Genomic DNA, 19,834 nt, shown 5'->3' on the forward strand with positions numbered 1-19,834 from the left:
GCATTTATTACTATACATTCCTCTGTGAGGACTAATAAAGTTTGTTCGGTAGTATTTTCATATTATTCTTTAACTATTCATATTTTCCATTTTAATATATTCTTAGATCTATGAGTTATTTAGAAATATTTTTAATTTTCAAACATATGATGTTGTCTTAGTTATCTTTTTAAATTTCTTTGTGAATTGTTTCTACTGTAGTAATTGACTATAGTTATATGACACTAGTTCTTTGAAATTTGCTGAGGCTACCTTCAGGTTTTATCATAAAATCCTATTTATAAATATTCAATATGTGCCTTAAAAGAATTTGTACCCTCTAGTTGCTGGCTACTGTGTTCCATTTCAAGTTTGTTAGTTGTATGAGCTATTGAAATTATCTCTGCCTTTGCTGATTTTTAAAATCTGATCTATTAACTGCTGAACATTGTGTAAAAAATAGATCACTGTGATGATAGATTCATAAATAATGCCACAGACTTATGTCACACTTTGCACTGTGTATTCTGAGCTATGTTGCTAAATGAGCTCAAGTTTATAATTTTTAGATCTTTCTGGTGAATTAAAGCTCTTATCATTATATAGTGACCTTATTTTTCACCAGTAATTTTTTTTCCTTCAGTTCCCTTTCATATAGAATTTACACACCAAAACCAGCTTTATTTTGTTTTGACTTGCAAACTTTTCTTTTCAGTGTATTTTATTATTTTTAAGCTTATTATTTATTTAGAAAGTATGAGCAGGATGAGGGGCAAAAGGAGAGGGAAAGAGAGAATCTCAAGCAGACTCCACACTGAGTGTGAGTCTGATGTGGTACTCAGTCTCACAACCCCAAGATCATGACCTGAGCTAAAATCAAGAGTCAGATGCTCAAACTACTGAACCATCCAGATGCCCCTCATTTCAGTGTGTTTTAGAAATGTCTTTCTTTTTTATTTACCCTGAAAATCATTATCATAACTGGAGAACATGTCTTTGTCTGTAACATTTTCTCTGGCTGCTTTCAAGGTTATTCTTGGTTTATTGATTTAAGTTTATTGGATTTTTTTCTTCTGTCATCTACATTATGCTATTACTATCCTCCAGTGACTGTTTTAATTTTCAGTGCTGTGTTTTCCACTTCTAGAATTTCCATATTGTGTGGCATGGTTTCTATTTCTCTAAGATTTTCTTTGTGTTCATTGCTAGCATGTTTACCTTTATATCATTGGAAAAAAAGCTTTAAGGGCTACTAGATATAACAGTAGTACTATTAGCTATTTCTTATGAGTCCCTTTCCCTTCTTCTGACCTGCTTCTCCAACCATCTAGAAGGCTGAAAACTTCAGCTAGTGAAGGGGGAGAAGTGAGGCAGAGTGAGAAAGAGAGAAGTGCTCCTATCTAACCTCAAGTTTCTAATTCAAGTTCAAATCCACACTTGCAGTAGGAGAAGCTTTAAATTGGATGGGAAGGTCAAGGGAGGCCTCTCTGAGGGGATGACATTTCACCCAAGACCCAAATGGTTCTTTTAACCTAATACCAAATGTTTGGATTACTACCTTAAGATTTACTTTGGAAATCTTTTTTTATGTTTCTCTTCATCTCCAAACAGCTGTTGCTTTAATCACCTGACAAGCCTGTTTGCAAATGTGTTTTAGGTTGTGGCCCAGGCAGTGTTATTCATGTGTATGAACACAGCTGGAATCTTCATCAGTTACCTGTCAGACCGGGCCCAGCGCCAAGCGTTCCTGGAGACGCGGAGGTGTGTGGAGGCCAGGCTACGCCTGGAGACGGAAAACCAAAGACAGGTACCAATTTGGAAAGGCCTAGTGTCTGAGTTACATGGAGCTTTTCTCCTCCCCAAACACATCCTGATTTCAAGTGTTTTCTTCAAGTTTGTGTCATGGATTCCAGAGTCTAAAATAGCTATGTTAAACTTATAGCTCAAAGCAGGTTAGTCTTGTTTGCCACATTCAATTAAATGTTTACAAGAAATAAAATGATTTGTCATCAAGTGCTTTTCTGACACTTTGACTGACATCTGTGTTTCTGAACAAGGCCATGGTTCCTAAAAGCCATTAACAGTCTCATTTTTGACCCTCCTTTTTTGAAACTGTGAACAGTTACTTGAAATAAATATTATCATTACATACCAAATTATAGTAAGCTTACAGAAGAATCTTGTACATGTGTAGTTCCTAGTACATCATCCTGATTTTCAGAAGAGATTATAGAACATAAAAAAATTTGTGGAACATGATACCAATCCTAGGACAGGGGATGCAGTAGGGAAAACAATTTGGGTTGGATCAAAGGTCACGGGTTTTCAGTCTGAAGAGACTGAAATGAAGTTTCTTGGACATAAGATGTTATAACATAAGATGTTGTAAGAATTTTAAAAATAGACTTGGCCCCAAATTATATGTTTCCCCAAAATGAAATCAGCTTTCAAAATAAAAAATAAATAAAGACTTGCCCCATGAAAATTATTCATATGATATTCAAAATTCATGTTTATCTTTGTCTCTGAAGGCACTTTTCAAAAAGGAATAGTAGGAATATATGGAAAATTGGTTATGGCATCAACATATAATCTCCTAAATGTATATGCTCTTGGGAATTCTATGTTCAACAGATATATTAGTTCTATCATTCAAGGCTCTCTTAAAAATGTTACATCTATGGATATCACTTATTTTTAAAGATTTTATTTATTTATTTGACAGAGAAAGAGACAGCAGGAGAGGGAACACAAGCAAGGCGGGTGGGAGAGGGAGAAGCAGGCTTCCTGGTGAGCAGCAAGCCCAATGCGGGACTCGATCCTAGGACCCTGGGATCATGACCTGAGCTGAAGGCAGATGCCTAACAACTGAGCCACTCAGGTACCCCTGGATAATCACTTGTTATATTAAGCTTTATGCAATAATAGCTTGAGAATTTGCCAAAAAGTACCACATTGTCTTCATTTTAATTTGATCAAATCATCAGTAAAACATGGATCTTTGTACTGAGTGAAGCAAGATCTGTGTGATCATGAATGAGACAGGGAGGTAGGTGTAACTGGCTGAAACTCAAGTCCCACGGCCATATGTCATTGCCAGGGGCACAGAGGAAACTATTGAATTTCCAGATCCTACATGGACTTCACAGGAATCAGAGCTAGGAAATTTCAAAATTAATGTCCACAACAATTATGCTACACTATAATCGATTTATTATAGTTGTCCTGAATATCCCTGTAAAATCATTTAGGAAAATAACTTGAAATCACCTTGTGCAGTCAACATGAGTATCTCCCAGGATGAAATGTTGTGTTCCTCTGCAAAAGAGAGCAGTTGCCAGACGGGCACGTCATTCTTTCCATGGGACATGTGCCAATTCAGAGAATACTGCTGCATTAATAATTTATTTGACTGTTCTTGATGCCCTAATGCAAAGAGAATGAGAGTTGTGGGTGAGATGCCTGGGAAGCTTAGGCTTTTATTTAGTGTTTATGAAACACTGGAGGTCCTGAAAATGATTGCTGTATCATACCCGTAAGACTTTTCTTCATCCCGTCCTTCAAGTTGAATGTCTTAGAGTCACTGTGATGTAGTCATTCCACATGATAGAGGGACCTTCCTCCGGCCTTTATAAGCTTAATTTTTTTTTAAGTTGATGGAAGGAGTAAGGAAAGAATACCATACAGAGGGGAGAACAAGTGGCAGCTGGAATGTAGGGAACAGTGGCTAGAGTTCATCCACACCCATCTTACCTCCTGGTTGGGTCACCGAAGCCAGTGAGCTTTCTGCCCTGGTTCTTCATCCATACATGGGGCAAGATCTTTCTTTACAGTTTTGTGTTTCCCTCAAGTGAGATAATGTGCATAAATCAATACAAAATTAAAACTCAGGGTGTGCCTCAGTGGCCCAGTTGGTTGAATGACTAACTCTTCGACGTCAGCTCAGGTCATGAGCTCCGGGTAGTGAGATCAAGCCCAGCATTGGGCTCCATGCTCAGCACAGAGTCCACTTGTGTTTCTCTCTCCCTCTCCCTCTCCCTCTGCTCCTCCCATCCTCTCTCTCTCCCTCTCTCAATAATAAAATCTTTTAAAAAGTTTATAAGTCAATCTCATTAAAAGAAAAGACTGTCTTTTGGTGGAATATTCTTTTTTCTAATTATTCAGCAAAATAAGCTATAGGTTGTTATAACCCTGTGCTCACCATTATAATAATGTATTTCTGGTATATTGACCAAAACTTGCCCCCAGAGGCAGTAGGTAAGATAGTTGGCTCGGTATCATTCAAAGCTAAAGTTCCTCTCCATTGACATGTGATCTCTGCTTCAGGTCTCCATTGTCTCTGAGAACTTCCTCAGTGGTAGATAGGCAGAGAAAGCTTTCCAATGAACTGCTCAGGATTTGACATCTTTGGTAAATTAGTTACAGTCTTAGTGAGCTCAAGCAAGCTCTGGGCTTTAGTTTCTCCAACCATAGCATGGGAATAATAATACCCTTCCTGAAGAGTCACCTTAATGAGAAATACTGTGTGTAGTGCTCTTGTAGCTCAATGAAGAGTTTCTATCATCATGACTGTGCAGAATGATTTCTATGAGTCATCCAACAGAGCTCAATCCTAGGAGGACTCCTATGAGAACACATTAGAGATTGGCTTGTCTTACTTGAAACCCCAAGTGAAAGTTATTCATTTGGAGGGAAATTAGGATGGTGGTTTGCCTTTGGTTTCCAGCAGCCAGAGCTCAACATTGGGCTCCATATCTGTTAAAATATCATATGTCATTAACAAATCCACCCCCATTTACCTCTTATAAGAGCTAATTATAATACCATAACTTTTAGAAATTCTGTACCATGCAAAGGAGACACTGTAAGGGCATAAGAGATAGAAGATCCTTTTTCCTTGAGAAATTTTCCCAGAGGAGACTAAACTGCATTTTTTTTTTCTGTATTTATAAAATACAGAATCAAGAGGTCTTATTTCACAGAAACATTCAAGTTTTGTGGGCTTTTTCAAGAGCTGGCTTTATCTCATGTTAGGATACAAAGGAAATACTTACATGACTAATTTTATTTAATTATAAATTAATTTGTTTGAGGACCTCTTATGTGCCATGAACTTTGCTGGACACTGGGAACTTAACAGTGACTAGCAGTTGGTTCCTAGTCTTCCAGAGTTTACCAGGTATGGAAAGGGATGGTTACACAGATGCCTCTGGCAATAATGCATGGGTCAAACCTTAGATGCAGTCTGATGGGAGCCTACCTAAAAGAAATGATGCCTCAGTTGACGTGTGAGTAGGATTTAGCTCAGTGGACAAGCAGTGAAGATTGCCACATAAGTGTCTACTACACAAGCATCCCAAAAGAAGGGAGAACACAGTTTGTTGGGACAGTTATGAGCACTCCCATGATGACTTCTCCCATCATTCCTCTATTTGCTTATCATTCCATTCATCCATTCATGGTGGGGTTACAGAGATAAGTCAGTCTCAGTCTGCCCTCTGGAGTGGGCCTGGAGGATGAGTAGAACTTTAACTATTGGAAGAAAGGGAAGAAAGAATTAGCAAAAACACTAATGATATGATATATATGATGTAATGAAGGATAGCAACATGGGGAAATAGGTGTTATCAATGCCCCCTAGCAAGGTTATGTTCTTTCTTCAGTGGAATACCACTGCACTCATTTTTCCATTCAGTATATATTTATTGAGTGTTAATATGCACTGACATAGCTCACTGCTGGGGACACCAAAATGAAGAAAATGTATTGCCCATCTCCTTTCTGCCATAGGGCACAGGACCTCAATCACTGCATGCCTGTTACCCTGTTAGGGTAACTGACCTCTTAAGAGTGACCGATGGCTCATTCCTCTATATATATTACCAGCAATGCCTGAAAAGCAGCATGGAATAAATATTATAAAATTATAAAATTATAAAATTACTGAGATTGCCGGGGTGCCTGGGTGGCTCAGTGAGTTAAAACCTCTGCCTTCGGCTCCGGTCATGGTCCCAGGTTCCTGGGATCGAGCCCCACATCGGGCTCTCTGCTCGGCAGGGAGCCTGTTTTCCCCTCTCTCTCTCTGCCTTCCTCTCTGCCTACTTGTGATCTCTGTCTGTCAAATTAACAAATAAAAAATCTTTTAAAAAATTACTGAGATTGTCAATATTTAGTAGTGGTTACCAATAATTTTTCCAAAGAAAATTGCCAAGCAGTAACTAGAGGCTGAGTGGCACCTGAGCCCCCTTGCTTGGCAGGTCCCAAAGCATGATGAGATGTTTGAGGTCCAGGAAAGAGGCGTTTTCTTGGGATAACCTGAGGTTGCATGTGTGGGTCTACAGTCGAGAGCAAGCAGGTAGGTTTCTTCAAACTACATTTTAGCTTCTTAAAGGTGGCTCTCAACATCTTTCCCTCCCATAGCCCCTGCCGCAATGCCAAGCAGAAACTACTGAATCGGTCTGAATGTTGACATATTTCATTTAGATTGACATCAAGAGATTGAGCACATATTGGCTCTTTCTTTTGTGGAGGCAAGGGTATTGCCTATATTATATATATGGGCATATGCTTATATTATATTATATTATATATATGGTATATGCCTATATTGTATAGATATAATTTTTTGTATTTTTAAAATATTATTTATTCATTTATTTATTTATTATTATATTCTTTTTTATTTAATTTCTTTTCAGTGTAACAGAATTCATTGTTTATGCACCACATCCAGTGCTCCATGCAATATGTGCCTTCCATAAAACCCACCACCTGGCTCCCCGAACCTCCCCCCGCCGCCCCTAAATAATTTTATTCCCAGTTGTTACCAGCATAGCGCATACTAAAAATCTAGCTGGTCTCTTGGTCTCCAGCTTCTCTCCCTCCAATCTGTTCTTTCCAAAACCCTGGTCTGGTTCAGAGCCAGTATAGGATGGTTGTTAAGAGCCAAACCTTCGGTGTCTGGAAGATCTGGATTCCAATCCTATTTTCTGTGCTTCCTGGCCATGGTAATGTAGGGAAACTACTCCCTCAGGAGACCTTGACTTTGTGGGTGTAAGGTGAGCATGATGATTCTGCCTTCCTCCAAGGGTTCTAGTGAGCGATAAGGATGAACACTTCTTAGCCCAAGGCAGATGATGTACTCAAGCTACATGAGAGGATGCTGTGATGATAATGACATTAATGTCACTCTTGCTGCAAGAATACCCTTCAATGGCCACGTTCCCTCCCAGATAAAATCTAAACCTCCACACATGACCCAACTCACCTTCTCTCCCCCCTTGTCTCCCCCCAGATTCTTCTCCACTCCCTCTCCACTCTTGCAATACCATATGACCATTAGCTCCCTGAACTACTGTTCAATGGCTCTGTGCTCTGGGGTTTTCTAGGCCTGGAAAATCCACCTCCTTCCTAATGTCTTCACCCTGAAAATCCTGCACCAGCATCCCTTCCTCCATGAGGCCTGCTTTTCGTCTTTCCAAGTTGTATGGAAATGCATTGTTCCTGCTTCCAGAATGCCTTAAAGTTAACTCTGTTAGAACTTGTCACACTTTATGACGTTTACTAGCCTGAGTTTCTCTCTGTCCTCCATGGCCAGTACAGACTGCCTAAAGGCATTTGCTTTTTCCAATTCATCTGATTCTCTTGGTATTTATCCAGCACAATGGCTAGAATATAAGCTCTTTTGATTAATTTCTATTTAACTCATTTATATTGAATTCAAAACTCATTTATATTGAATTCAAACTTCAGCTCCTGGCCTTACATCTACCTTCACGAGGGTTATGTTGCAATAATTCTCCTATATAAAAGGAAAGGAACTTGTGCTCCTTGTGACCCACATGAAGAATGGTGGGAGGAGGACTCATCCAATTCAGGATATACCAGGACAACCTGAGCACATGTCTTACACAGACCTGTTAGGGGAATTTTCCATCTAGAAGCTGAATCTTAGAACATCTATCTTTGGGGAGCTGAATTCTAATTATTATAGTCACTATAATCCCACTTCTCCTCTCAAATGATCTAACGGCCATGCTTATTTAAAATATTAAAATAAATTAATTGTTTTCTATTAGTTTGAGAATTACCAAAACCTGCTTATGGTAATCATGGCATTTTGAGGTGTCTCAGAAGCTCCAGGAGCACTGGAATAAAGTTTCCGATGATGCCGTATGTTGCAGCAGCAGGAAGAGTATCATTAAATGCAGCAGATGTTTTAGCTGTTTTAAAGCAATTCTGTTTAACTTAGACATCTTCGTTAGACAACATTGGTGTAAACTAATTTTTAGGACAATAGTTTGACTGAGAAAGTTTAGTTTCCACTGAGTTCTGAGTTAGTTTGATTCATATTTGTACCCTACAGAAACTAGGGAATTGTTTTTTTGTTTTGTTTTGTTTTGTTTTGTTTTTCAGCATAACAGTATTCATTACTTTTGCACCACACCCAGTGCTCCATGCAATCCATGCCCTCTACAATACCCACCACCTGGTGCCCCCAACCTCCCACCCCCCACCCCTTCAAAATTCTCAGATCGTTTTTCAGAGTCCATAGTCTCTCATGGTTCACCTCCCCTTCCAATTTCCCTCAACTCCCTTCTCCTCTCCATCTCCCCTTGTCCTCCATGCTATTTGTTATGCTCCACAAATAAGTGAAACCATATGATAATTGACTCTCTCTGCTTGACTTATTTCACTCAGCATCATCTCTTCCAGTCCCATCCATGTTGCTACAAAAGTTGGGTATTCATCCTTTCTTTTTTCTTTTTTTTTTTTACAGCTTTATAAACATATATTTTTATCCCCAGGGGTACAGGTCTGCGAATCGCCAGGTTTACACACTTCACAGCACTCACCATAGCACATACCCTCCCCAATATCCATAACACCAACCCCCTCTCCCAACCCCCTCCCCCCATCAACCCTCAGTTTGTTTTGTGAGATTAAGAGTCACTTATGGTTTGTCTCCCTCCCAATCCCATCTTGTTTCATTTACTCTTCTCCTACCCCCTCAACCCCCCATGTTGTATCTCCTCTCCCTCATATCAGGGAGATCATATGATAGTTGTCTTTCTCCGATTGACTTATTTCACTAAGCATGATACCCTCTAGTTCCATCCACGTTGTCGCAAATGGCAAGATTTCATTTCTTTTGATGGCTGCATAGTATTCCATTGTGTATATATACCACATCTTCTTTATCCATTCGTCTGTAGATGGACATCTAGGTTCTTTCCATAGTTTGGCTATTGTACACATTGCTGCTATAAACATTCGGGTGCACGTGCCCCTTCGGATCACTACGATTGTATCTTTAGGGTAAATACCCAGCAGTGCTATTGCAGGGTCATAGGGTAGTTCTATTTTCAACATTTTGAGGAACCTCCATGCTGTTTTCCAGAGTGGTTGCACCAGCTTGCATTCCCACCAACAGTGTAGGAGGGTTCCCCTTTCTCCGCATCCTCGCCAGCATCTGTCATTTCCTGACTTGTTCATTTTAGCCATTCTGACTGGTGTGAGGTGATATCTCATGGTGGTTTTGATTTGTATTTCCCTGATGCCGAGTGATATGGAGCACTTTTTCATGTGTCTGTTGGCCATCTGGATGTCTTCTTTGCAGAAATGTCTGTTCATGTCCTCTGCCCATTTCTTGATTGGATTATTTGTTCTTTGGGTGTTGAGTTTGCTAAGTTCTTTATAGATTTTGGACACTAGCCCTTTATCTGATATGTCATTTGCAAATATCTTCTCCCATTCTGTCAGTTGTCTTTTGGTTTTGTTCACTGTTTCCTTTGCTGTGCAAAAGCTTTTGATCTTGATAAAATCCCAAAAGTTCATTTTTGCCCTTGCTTCCCTTGCCTTTGGGGATGTTCCTAGGAAGATGTTGCTGCGGCTGAGGTCGAAGAGGTTGCTGCCTGTGTTCTCCTCGAGGATTTTGATGGATTCCTTTCTCACGTTGAGATCCTTCATCCATTTTGAGTCTATTTTCGTGTGTGGTGTAAGGAAATGATCCAATTTCATTTTTCTGCATGTGGCTGTCCAATTTTCCCAGCACCATTTATTGAAGAGGCTGTCTTTGTTCCAGTGGACATTCTTTCCTGCTTTGTCGAAGATGAGTTGACCATAGAGTTGAGGGTCCATTTCTGGGCTCTCTATTCTGTTCCATTGATCTATGTGTCTGTTTTTGTGCCAGTACCATGCTGTCTTGATGATGACAGCTTTGTAATAGAGCTTGAAGTCCGGAATTGTGATGCCACCAACTTTGGCTTTCTTTTTCAATATTCCTTTGGCTATTCCAGGTCTTTTCTGGTTCCATATAAATTTTAGGATTATTTGTTCCATTTCTTTGAAAAAAATGGATAGTACTTTGATAGGAATTGCATTAAATGTGTAGATTGCTTTAGGTAGCATAGACATTTTCACAATATTTATTCTTCCAATCCAGGAGCATGGAACATTTTTCCATTTCTTTGTGTCTTCCTCAATTTCTTTCATGAGTATTTTATAGTTTTCTGAGTATAGATTCTTAGTCTCTTTGGTTAGGTTTATTCCTAGGTATCTTATAGTTTTGGATGCAATTGTAAATGGGATGGACTCCTTAATTTCTCTTTCTTCTGTCTTGTTGTTGGTGTAGAGAAATGCAACTGATTTCTGTGCATTGATTTTATATCCTGACACTTTACTGAATTCCTGTACAAGTTCTAGCAGTTTTGGAGTGGAGTCTTTTGGGTTTTCCACATATAGTATCATATCATCTGCAAAGAGTGATAGTTTGACTTCTTCTTTGCCGATTTGGATGCCTTTAATTTCCTTTTGTTGTCTGATTGCTGAGGCTAGGACTTCTAGTACTATGTTGAATAGCAGTGGTGATAACGGACATCCCTGCCGTGTTCCTGACCTAAGCGGAAAAGCTTTCAGTTTTTCTCCATTGAGAATGATATTTGCGGTGGGTTTTTCATAGATGGCTTTGATAATATTGAGGTATGTGCCGTCTATCCCTACACTTTGAAGAGTTTTGATCAGGAAGGGATGCTGTACTTTGTCAAATGCTTTTTCAGCATCTATGGAGAATATCATATGGTTCTTGTTCTTTGTTTTATTAATGTGTTGTATCACATTGATTGATTTGCGGATGTTGAACCAGCCTTGCAGCCCTGGAATAAATTAGGGAATTGTTTTTAAAGTTACAGGTACCTAAGTAAGGCAGCCCCTTGTCATTTGTTCGTTCATTCATTCATTCATTCATTCATCTAAGGTTGACCTGAAAATGGCAGAATCTCAACATATTTGGATTTTCTGCTCCAATTGCTGTCTTATTATTTTCCAAAAAATCTCTTAAGTCTCCTGTCATGAAGCCATTTTTCCATCTCTTGCATTCAAGACTACCCGTGTACTATCAGCTATGTTCATCCTTATCTGTTATTAATGTATTTCATTGTAACTGTTTTCCAGCATATACTGTAATATTCTTGGTCTCCTAAACATTCTTACTACACATTTTTTACATTCATCCCTACCTGGTCCAACATTCCTTTCATCCCTAAACTTCATCTATTCTTCAATGTTCAGTTCAAATGTCACCTCCTCCACAAAGACCCTCTCTGTTCTCCCCAACTGTGACTTCATTTGGGGTGGGCCTGTGTGTGCGCGCACACATTTATTTCTTTCTGGCATTAATTTCTTTCTACATTCTGCTATGCTCTTGCTTTGTTTTTCCTTCTACACTGTAAACTCATTGGAGATTGAAGATATGCTCCATTTGTGTGCTTCACAATAACTCTGGATCCAGAAGGGGAGATGCTCAAGCTGGGAAGAAAAGCAGAGACAATGAACATAATCATAGTGTTGTCATTGTGGTTTCCCAGTAGTCTTTCATGAATAAATGCTTGTGAATAAATAGACTTGGGATATCCTCTCCTCTTGTGTTTTGGTTTCCAGGGTCTTCATCCTCCAAAACCAGGAGTCCAACCTCTCTTTTAAAGTTAACAACTCCATGTTCCAGATCTCATCCAGCTTCTCCTTCCATTATTCCTTCACATAATTGACTTCAGCCTCAACAGAATTGTGCCTCAAATTTTAAAAAGTAAATCTCGCTTTGAGGCACCTTCTTAATCGTCTGACTCCTGCAAGTTTCTCTATCTCCATGCTCTTTTTGTCATAGCATCATTTCATTTCTTTTCATGGTTTCACTTTCATTTCCCTCAGGTATTTTGGGGATAAAAAGTGAAATGTTATTCCGGTCACCCATCTTTCCCCAATATATAATGCTCTGCAACTCTGTTGTCCAGTTCCTGTGATGACAGGAAAATTTTAGAGCTGTGTCATCCAGAAACCACCAGCCACATAAGACCACTGTGCAGCATGTACAGTGTGATTAGTGTGACTGAGCAATTGATTCTTAAATTTTAATTTAATTTAAATAACCATTGAATCACCACTTTTGTCTCTTGTCTCTCTTGTGATTTATCGTGACTTCAACCATCACTTCTGGATTGTTCCATGTCAATATCCTAACATCATCTTTTCCAAGCTCCACATGCTCATCATCAGTATCCTGCTGGGCAGCGTCATCCGCATGTCCCCATGGTGCCATTGGCTTAGCCTGTTCAGGATCCTCTCATCCCCCCAACCAAAATGTACTTTTTTCTGACATGACACAGTTGTTTGACCTGATCCTTCCACATCAACTGTGGCACCAATTCACGTTGATGCTGTCTCCACCATATATGTACTAACTGTCCCTGTATTTCTTTTTCTAATCCTGTTTAAGTCCTCCAACACTGGTTAGTTTTCTAATGGGTGCTAACCAGTTTCCAACCAATGTGAACTTGCCTAGCCACCTGTAGTCACTCCACCCTGAGGTTCCTCTTGAGAAAGAAGTTGTCTTTGCATTTTCTTTATGACTTATAAAATCAAAGACACTGCAACCATAAGACGCTTCATGGAAATGAATGAAGCATAACCCAGTTTTCTCTCCATCTATTCTTGTCCCTGCCCATCTTGCAGAGAGCAGGATTCCTGTGTAATGTATTTATTTTCCAGGTCCCTTTGTGGGGTGACAATGTGGGTCCTCGCCTCTAGCAGGAAGCCCACCCCTGCAGGCTGTTCTCCACCCTACAGTTAGCCCACCGAGGCAGTGAACCCCACAGTGGCCCAAGTACAGAAAGAAGGCACAGAACCCCATGTTCACTCACTTTGCAGCCACGGTCCCCATCCCTTTGCCAGTAAGGCCAGTATCTATTATGATTTCTGTATACCTCCAGTGTCTATTTCTCAGCTGGTTCTTCTAAGTGGTGAGATAAGTGACTAATTCACATCTCATAACTACTCCAGTGTAACCTTTGTCAGGATCATCATCTTAGTGCCCCATTAAAAAAAAAAAAAAGATTTTATTTCAGAGTCCACAGTCTCTCATGGTTCGCCTCCCTTTCCAATTTCCCTCTACTCCCTTCTCCTCTCGAAGGGGCGGGGGGATGGGAGGTTGGGGGAACCAGGTGGTGGGCACAGATTGCATGGAGCACTGGGTGTGATGCAAAAACAATGAATACTGTTACGCTAAAAAGAAATAAATTTTTTTAAATAAATAAATAAATAAAGATTTTATTTATTTGAGAGAGAGAGAGAGAGAAAGAGCACACAAGCAAGGGGGAGGGGAAGAGAGAAAGCAGACTTCCTGCTGAGTAGGGAGGCCCACACAGGGCTCCATCTCATTACCTTGGGATCAAGACCCAGGCTGAGGGCAGATGTTTTACTGGCTAAGCCACTTAGGCACCCCTTTTTCCCCCATTTTGATTACATAAGACTGTACACTAAAGCCAACCATGGATTGCTACTACCCACAGAATACAATCCAATCTCATTTATCCAACATTATAGCCCATCCACTACCTGGCCCAGCCTGACTTTTCAATTGTTGTACTTACTAACTCCATTCTTATACTCCACCCAGACCAGCACACATGCCCCACATTTCCGTGCCTTTGACTTTTTGCTGGATATCCCCTGCTCACCCTCCACATCTGGCCTCTACCCTTCTCTGCTTTCTCAGTGCCTCCAGGCTAACATTTATGAATGTATCAACAAGTCCATTAACTTCTAGCTTCTGATTGGGTTTGACCAATGGGAAGTACAGAATGAAGGCTAGAAGATGGGAGGGCAGCGAGCTCAATGGTTTTATCTTCCCATCAGACTGGTCAAACTATGGAATGACAATGGCTACATTTCTCTACCAAGGACCACAGCTTCGCTCAGGCCCCCTCTCCTCCAGCTACAGGATTTGTTGGGTTCCATGTGTATTTGTAGATTCACGCTTTCTAGCCTTCAGATGTTTTACCATCCACTGTTGGATTCCTTAACTCTTCATTAACGTCTCTTCTCTTACCCTTTTTGAGGTACCAGTTGTGTCTTACTGGAACCCTGAATTACATGTTCCTGTTGCTCCCTTTGCATCAGATGCCCTGCTGCCCTCCCTCACTCTCTGTACATGTGAGGCAGTTTAGTAGAGCTAGAAAGACAAGGAGCAAGAAAAACTACCCTGCACAACATGGTAACCACCAGCCATGTGCGGCTATTGAGCACCTAAAATACACTTCATCTAAACTGAGACATGCTATGAGCATAAAATACACACCAGAGTTTGAAGACAATACCAAAAACAAAAGGAATACAAACTGTCTCCTTAATAACTTTTTAACTATTGGTTACATAACAATTACACATCAAAATAATATTTGGGTTATGTTTGATTAAATAGAATACACTATTGACATGAGTTCCATCTTTTCCTTTCCACTTTGCACTAGGGATTTTGAAATGTGGCTCACGTGATGTTTCCACTGGACAGGGCTGCCCTCGATGCTCCTCCCATTTCCATGTTGTGACTGAGCGAGTTGTTGAACCACTTTGTGTATGAGCTTTCCCGTCTCTCAATTAGAAACAATAATTCCTGCCCTAACCCATGGGCATGTTCTGAGAGACAAAAACATAATGCTTGAAAAGTGTTATTTCAACTGCAAAGAACTCTACAAATGTTAGGTCTCTGTCTATGAAAATCTCACCAACACCCCCTCTAGGAAGTGGACGCTCAGATGTCCCCTCTAGGAAGCTCCCTCTGCTCTTTCCAGTCACGAGCTATGGCTGGCATTCAGAGATTTTTAGTTAGCATCGGTTTCTTTTTACACTTTGCCTGGTGTCTTGATTAGCACCATGATTCCCTTGAAGTGCTAGGAAGACGCTGAGCAGCGAATAGAGACCTAGTGTTAATGGCTTTGACCCTCCTGGAAGAGCTGACTTCACTCAAGGGTCTGTGTTTACCCCCTGTGGGTGGAACACCAACTCTTGCATTCCATCGGGCTCCCTTGTTCTTTGTGATCTTTCCAGTACATTATTTGCATTTTCTGTCTTAGTGGAAAGAGTGTGAGCTCTGTAGAGCAAACTTGGATTCGATTGCTAGTTCCAGCTCCATATTTGGGTGACCTTGGGTGCATCAGTTAAACTCTCTGAATTTTGGATCTTTCATCCATCAAAAATAATAATCCGTCTATCTCAAGGTTGCTGTGAGAAAATGAAGCATATGGGTGAAAGCTGGATGTCACAGTTGGTCCTCAAACTATTGGACCACCTGAGTCATATGCTGAACTTCATAGCAGAACACACTCTGATTCTAGTAACTATAGCTTTTCTTCTTGCAGTTTGTGTTATTATTCACATTTGCCATCCCTAGGCAGCACAGATTTTAAATAATCTCCCTCTTCAAAGAGAGGCCATCACCCTGCACTCATCTGCATACAATTAACATTTACAAAGGCACTTCAGATGGAAGGAATCAATCACCATCACTGCCCTTAATACCTCTGATCCAGCCGGGAGAATCTGAGGAGCAGCCAGAGAGCCAAATGAGCCCCTTTTATCTCATAAACCTGTTCAGGGAATTTTGACTAAAGAAAATGGAATTGGAAACCCAATACAGGCCAGCTATAAAATGCTGAAAAGGAGGGCATGCTCTGTTGCCTGGGTATAGTTGAAGGCACATCTCAAAAGAGGTAGGAGAATAGAGCTGGGGAAAAATAAAATAAGTATTTTTAAAAAACGATTCAGGCCTAGAATAGCTTATTTCAGCTGGATTGGAGTAGAGGTCCATTGATGGGAATTCTGCATGCTCTATTTTGCATAAACTGCAGCCAAAATGGATTGACCATAAAAGAGGACAAATAATTTAAGAATATTTCAGAGAAGTCTGAGTACAGAACCATTCTAGAATTGCATTTGTTCCTAATTGCAAATGTCTTGCCCATACCTAGTTTGAGAGCAATATTTTGGAAGGAAACTAAGTATTTACAAAGTGTTCCATTATTTTCATAGAAACAAATACTTGCTTTCTTTTCATGCTTATATTTTGTTGTTTGCACTTTATTTAATTTGGTGATAGCAATGGCAAGTACAATTCCTATAAACAGATTTGGGAACAAACACTACTACCTATTCATAGAGACAGGACATAACTGAGGGAACAGACATGGGTGGTGGATGGCCAGGGGCCAGATAGCTATGACCATTTAGCATGTTGGAAGCCTCCATCAATTGGTCAAGTGGAGTTCTACTGTAATGCAATGACATTTTTAAAAAATTATTTTTTAAAAATCTTAACAATCCAAACTGATCTTTTCAAAATATTGAAATCACTCTTGATTAGAGGGCAGAGCTTACAAAGTTGAGACAGGCTGAGAACTCTGGTCTCAAGGCAAGAAGAGACACAGAGACAGAGAGGAGAGACCCCTGGGGCAAGCACCAAGTGCAGAAGGAGGTGGAGACTGGGATTGACAGATCTAGGACTCTCTTTGGACTTCAGATTGGAGAGATGCACAAGCCAAGGGACGCTAAGGATGGCTGGTAGCCAGCAGAAGCTAGGAGAGTGGTATGGGGCAGTCTCTCCCTGAGAGTTCCTGGAAGGAACTAACCTGCCTACACCTCTCCCTGAGAGTTCCTGGAAGGAACTAACCTGCCTACACCTTGATGCCAGACTTCTGACCTCTAGAACTGTGAGAGAATAAATTGCTGCTGTTAAGCCACCTAATTTTGTGATGATTAGGAATCCAGTGCCAATTTCCATTGCCTTTAGAATCCAGTCCACTTTTTACCCCATCTCTTCACCTTAAATATTACCTGGATAGAATTAACAACAACTAGTCCTTATATAGCATTTACTGTGTGTTGGAGGCTATATTATGATGCTCTTTACATATGTAGGTGACCCTTCTTGAAAAACACAGTGAGTCCACCTACTACTCAGAGAAGGAGACCCCGTAAACTGTGGAGCTGCCAACTTCCAATGAAAGCTCCATGAAGACTCTTGCCGCCAATGGGAGAGCCTGGCCAGGCCAAGGATAGTATTGGGTTTTCAGCAAATTTTGCTTTTCTCACAGCAAAAGCATCCTGGGTCCTCCCAACTATTCTAAAGGCTCCAGCTTCATACCTACCTGACCACCATATGCAACAAACTGATAATGACCTCAGAAGATCATCTTCCAAGGTGTGTAGTCTTCCTCCCAGAACAGCTTTGAGTTACTTGAGTTTGATTCCTAATGGGCTTTAACCACAGATTGATCCAGGGGTCATTCAGTATGTTTGGTTGACTTCCTTATTTAGGACTCAGCTAAGTCATCAAAATCCAATTAAAATTCCACATTAATTTGTTCTTTCTCAGAGCCTTCCTCAGAGCTTTCCTAATGGTAACACGTGTATTATCCCTATTCAGGTTAGTGCATTAGGGAATATAGACCAAACCCTGAGTTAGATGCCAGGAATAAAATGAGATTTTTTAGATAGAATTTCTCATAATTAACTAGAGTTTGGTAAGCTTGGCACTTTCCAGCTTTTAGTTATATGTGGCATATCTTATATCTTTTCACCAGAATCCAAGTTTCTTGATCAATGGAAGACTTGTTTCCCCCCCTAATATTTAACCTGACATTAAACTCTTAGTAACATTGTACCAAATAAATAAAATAATAACTGAATGAAGGAGCATTTCCCATGAAGCCCCTTCCCCAAAAATGAGTATTATTGATAAATATTGAGGAGTAATTTCCTTTTCCTCCTTAATCACTTTGATGATAAAATCTTCAGAGGATTTCATTTATAACAGAAGGTGTTCCTGCTCAGCTTTCTTCTCCATCGGCTCCTCTTCTTCCGATTGTCCAAGAGTCTACAATTTAACTCAGTGGAAGCCATCTCTTCTATTAATCCCTGGAATGTAAATACTTCATCTTACACGTCTTGACTCTCCAAAGCTCAAAGAATTTCATTTTTCCATCTATTATCCTGATATCTCTTTGAAATACACAAGAGGCAGTTAGTGCCCTGTACCAACTTTTATCCTAATGCCATTAATATTTCATTGCAGTCATTTTTAGTCTCCGAGGCAAGTAAACTGCAAGCACAGTGAGGACAGAAGTGAAGGTCATTCCTTGCTTTGCTCAGCACATGTGTGAATGAGTAGCAGATGATATTCCACAATAGATTATAATAAGAGGTGGAAATGCTGCTGACAGGAGCCAGCCCCATGTGGTCCATTGCACCCACACAGAGCCTGGTGGATAGAACTTACTAATAAATCAAGATGCCTGGATTTGTATCCAGGGACTGCCACTTACTCCCTCCATGCCCTTGGGACAACCACCAGACTTCTCTAAGCCTCAGTAAGAAATGTGTCTTACTGTGTGGATGCCTCATGAGTTGTTGTGAGGTTGAAATGAGATGAATCATGTACAGAGCTTGACCTACAGTCTAAGTGTCAGGTAAGATCTGTTGTCAGCAGAGGGGTTGTCATTGTACTGGTTACTCTTTTGAAACATTTGTTTTAATCATAAAGTAATACATTGTACAAAAATGAAATCTTTGGACTACCCCAGGCTGAACTGATTTTAAGTAAGTAGAGGGAGAGACACACTGAGATGCTGGCAGTGTGAAAAGATGGGGAAATCAAAGGCAGGCAATCGAATTACAATTTATGTTGAAAGGGGTAGCTTAGGTTTGCCCTGAGTTTAAGGGAGCTAATGAGTGAGAGTTGCATGTAATGTAACCTTACTGATGATGATAATTTCTGTTTTTTGAAATATAAATGAGGAAGGTTTAATTGTTTTTTTTTTCTTCCATAAGCAGCAAAATGGCATAAGCTCATAATTAAACACTGGGGTAAAAGTAAAAATTCAGCTCAACAGCCAGTTGGTTTTATAGGCTTGGAGGAGGGGGTCACAGAGACCACATGCCCACACCTGATCTGAACAATTTCTCCAGGCAGTTTGTGGAGGTAGCTGCTGAGGGCCCACCTGCCACATTGCCCCTGCTGTGGCCTCCAGCCTCTGACTCAGTTTCTTTTTTGGAGATCAGGCATCGACAGCCATGCTTTCTGAGATGCAACAGAAGCGGGAAATGCAGTTTGGATCCTGCATTAATATAGGTTGCCTCAAGTTGATTACTTCTCTGAGCCTTCGTTTCTTCACTTGTAAAATCCTTTTAACAGTTCGTACCTGGGGTTCCTGGGTGACTCAGTCTGTTCAGCGGCCAACTCCTGATTTTGGCTCAGATCATGATCTTGGCACCCTGTGCCAAGGGATGGAGTCCTGTGCCTGGCTCCACGCTCAGCCCCTGCTGATTGGGACTCTCCTTGTCCCTGTCCCTCTGCCCCTCACCCATGTGTTCTTTCTCTCTCTCTCCCCCTCTCTGTTTTATATAAATCCTTAAAAAATAATTCCTACCTCACTGGATTCTTGTGACCCTTAACTGAGCTAGTACACATGAAGGTAAGTTTCTAACTAAAACCACATTTCAGATGTAAGTGACTAGTTCTTCATTTTTA

At 40.4% G+C, this 19,834-nt stretch overlaps 1 protein-coding gene across 4 annotated transcripts in view; it reads left to right on the plus strand.

Annotated features, from left to right (window-relative positions):
* Positions 1-19,834, plus strand: part of ADCY8 (adenylate cyclase 8) — a 227,203-nt gene that overhangs the window by 49,915 nt on the left and 157,454 nt on the right. For all 4 annotated transcript variants that reach the window (XM_047728238.1, XM_047728239.1, XM_047728241.1 and 1 more), the window contains exon 2: positions 1,637-1,786. In XM_047728238.1, the coding sequence (XP_047584194.1) occupies positions 1,637-1,786 (150 nt within the window). The remainder of the gene's footprint in view (positions 1-1,636; positions 1,787-19,834) is intronic.

This window comes from Lutra lutra, chromosome 4 (genome assembly GCF_902655055.1).
Source record: "Lutra lutra chromosome 4, mLutLut1.2, whole genome shotgun sequence".
Lineage (NCBI taxonomy): Eukaryota > Metazoa > Chordata > Mammalia > Carnivora > Mustelidae > Lutra > Lutra lutra.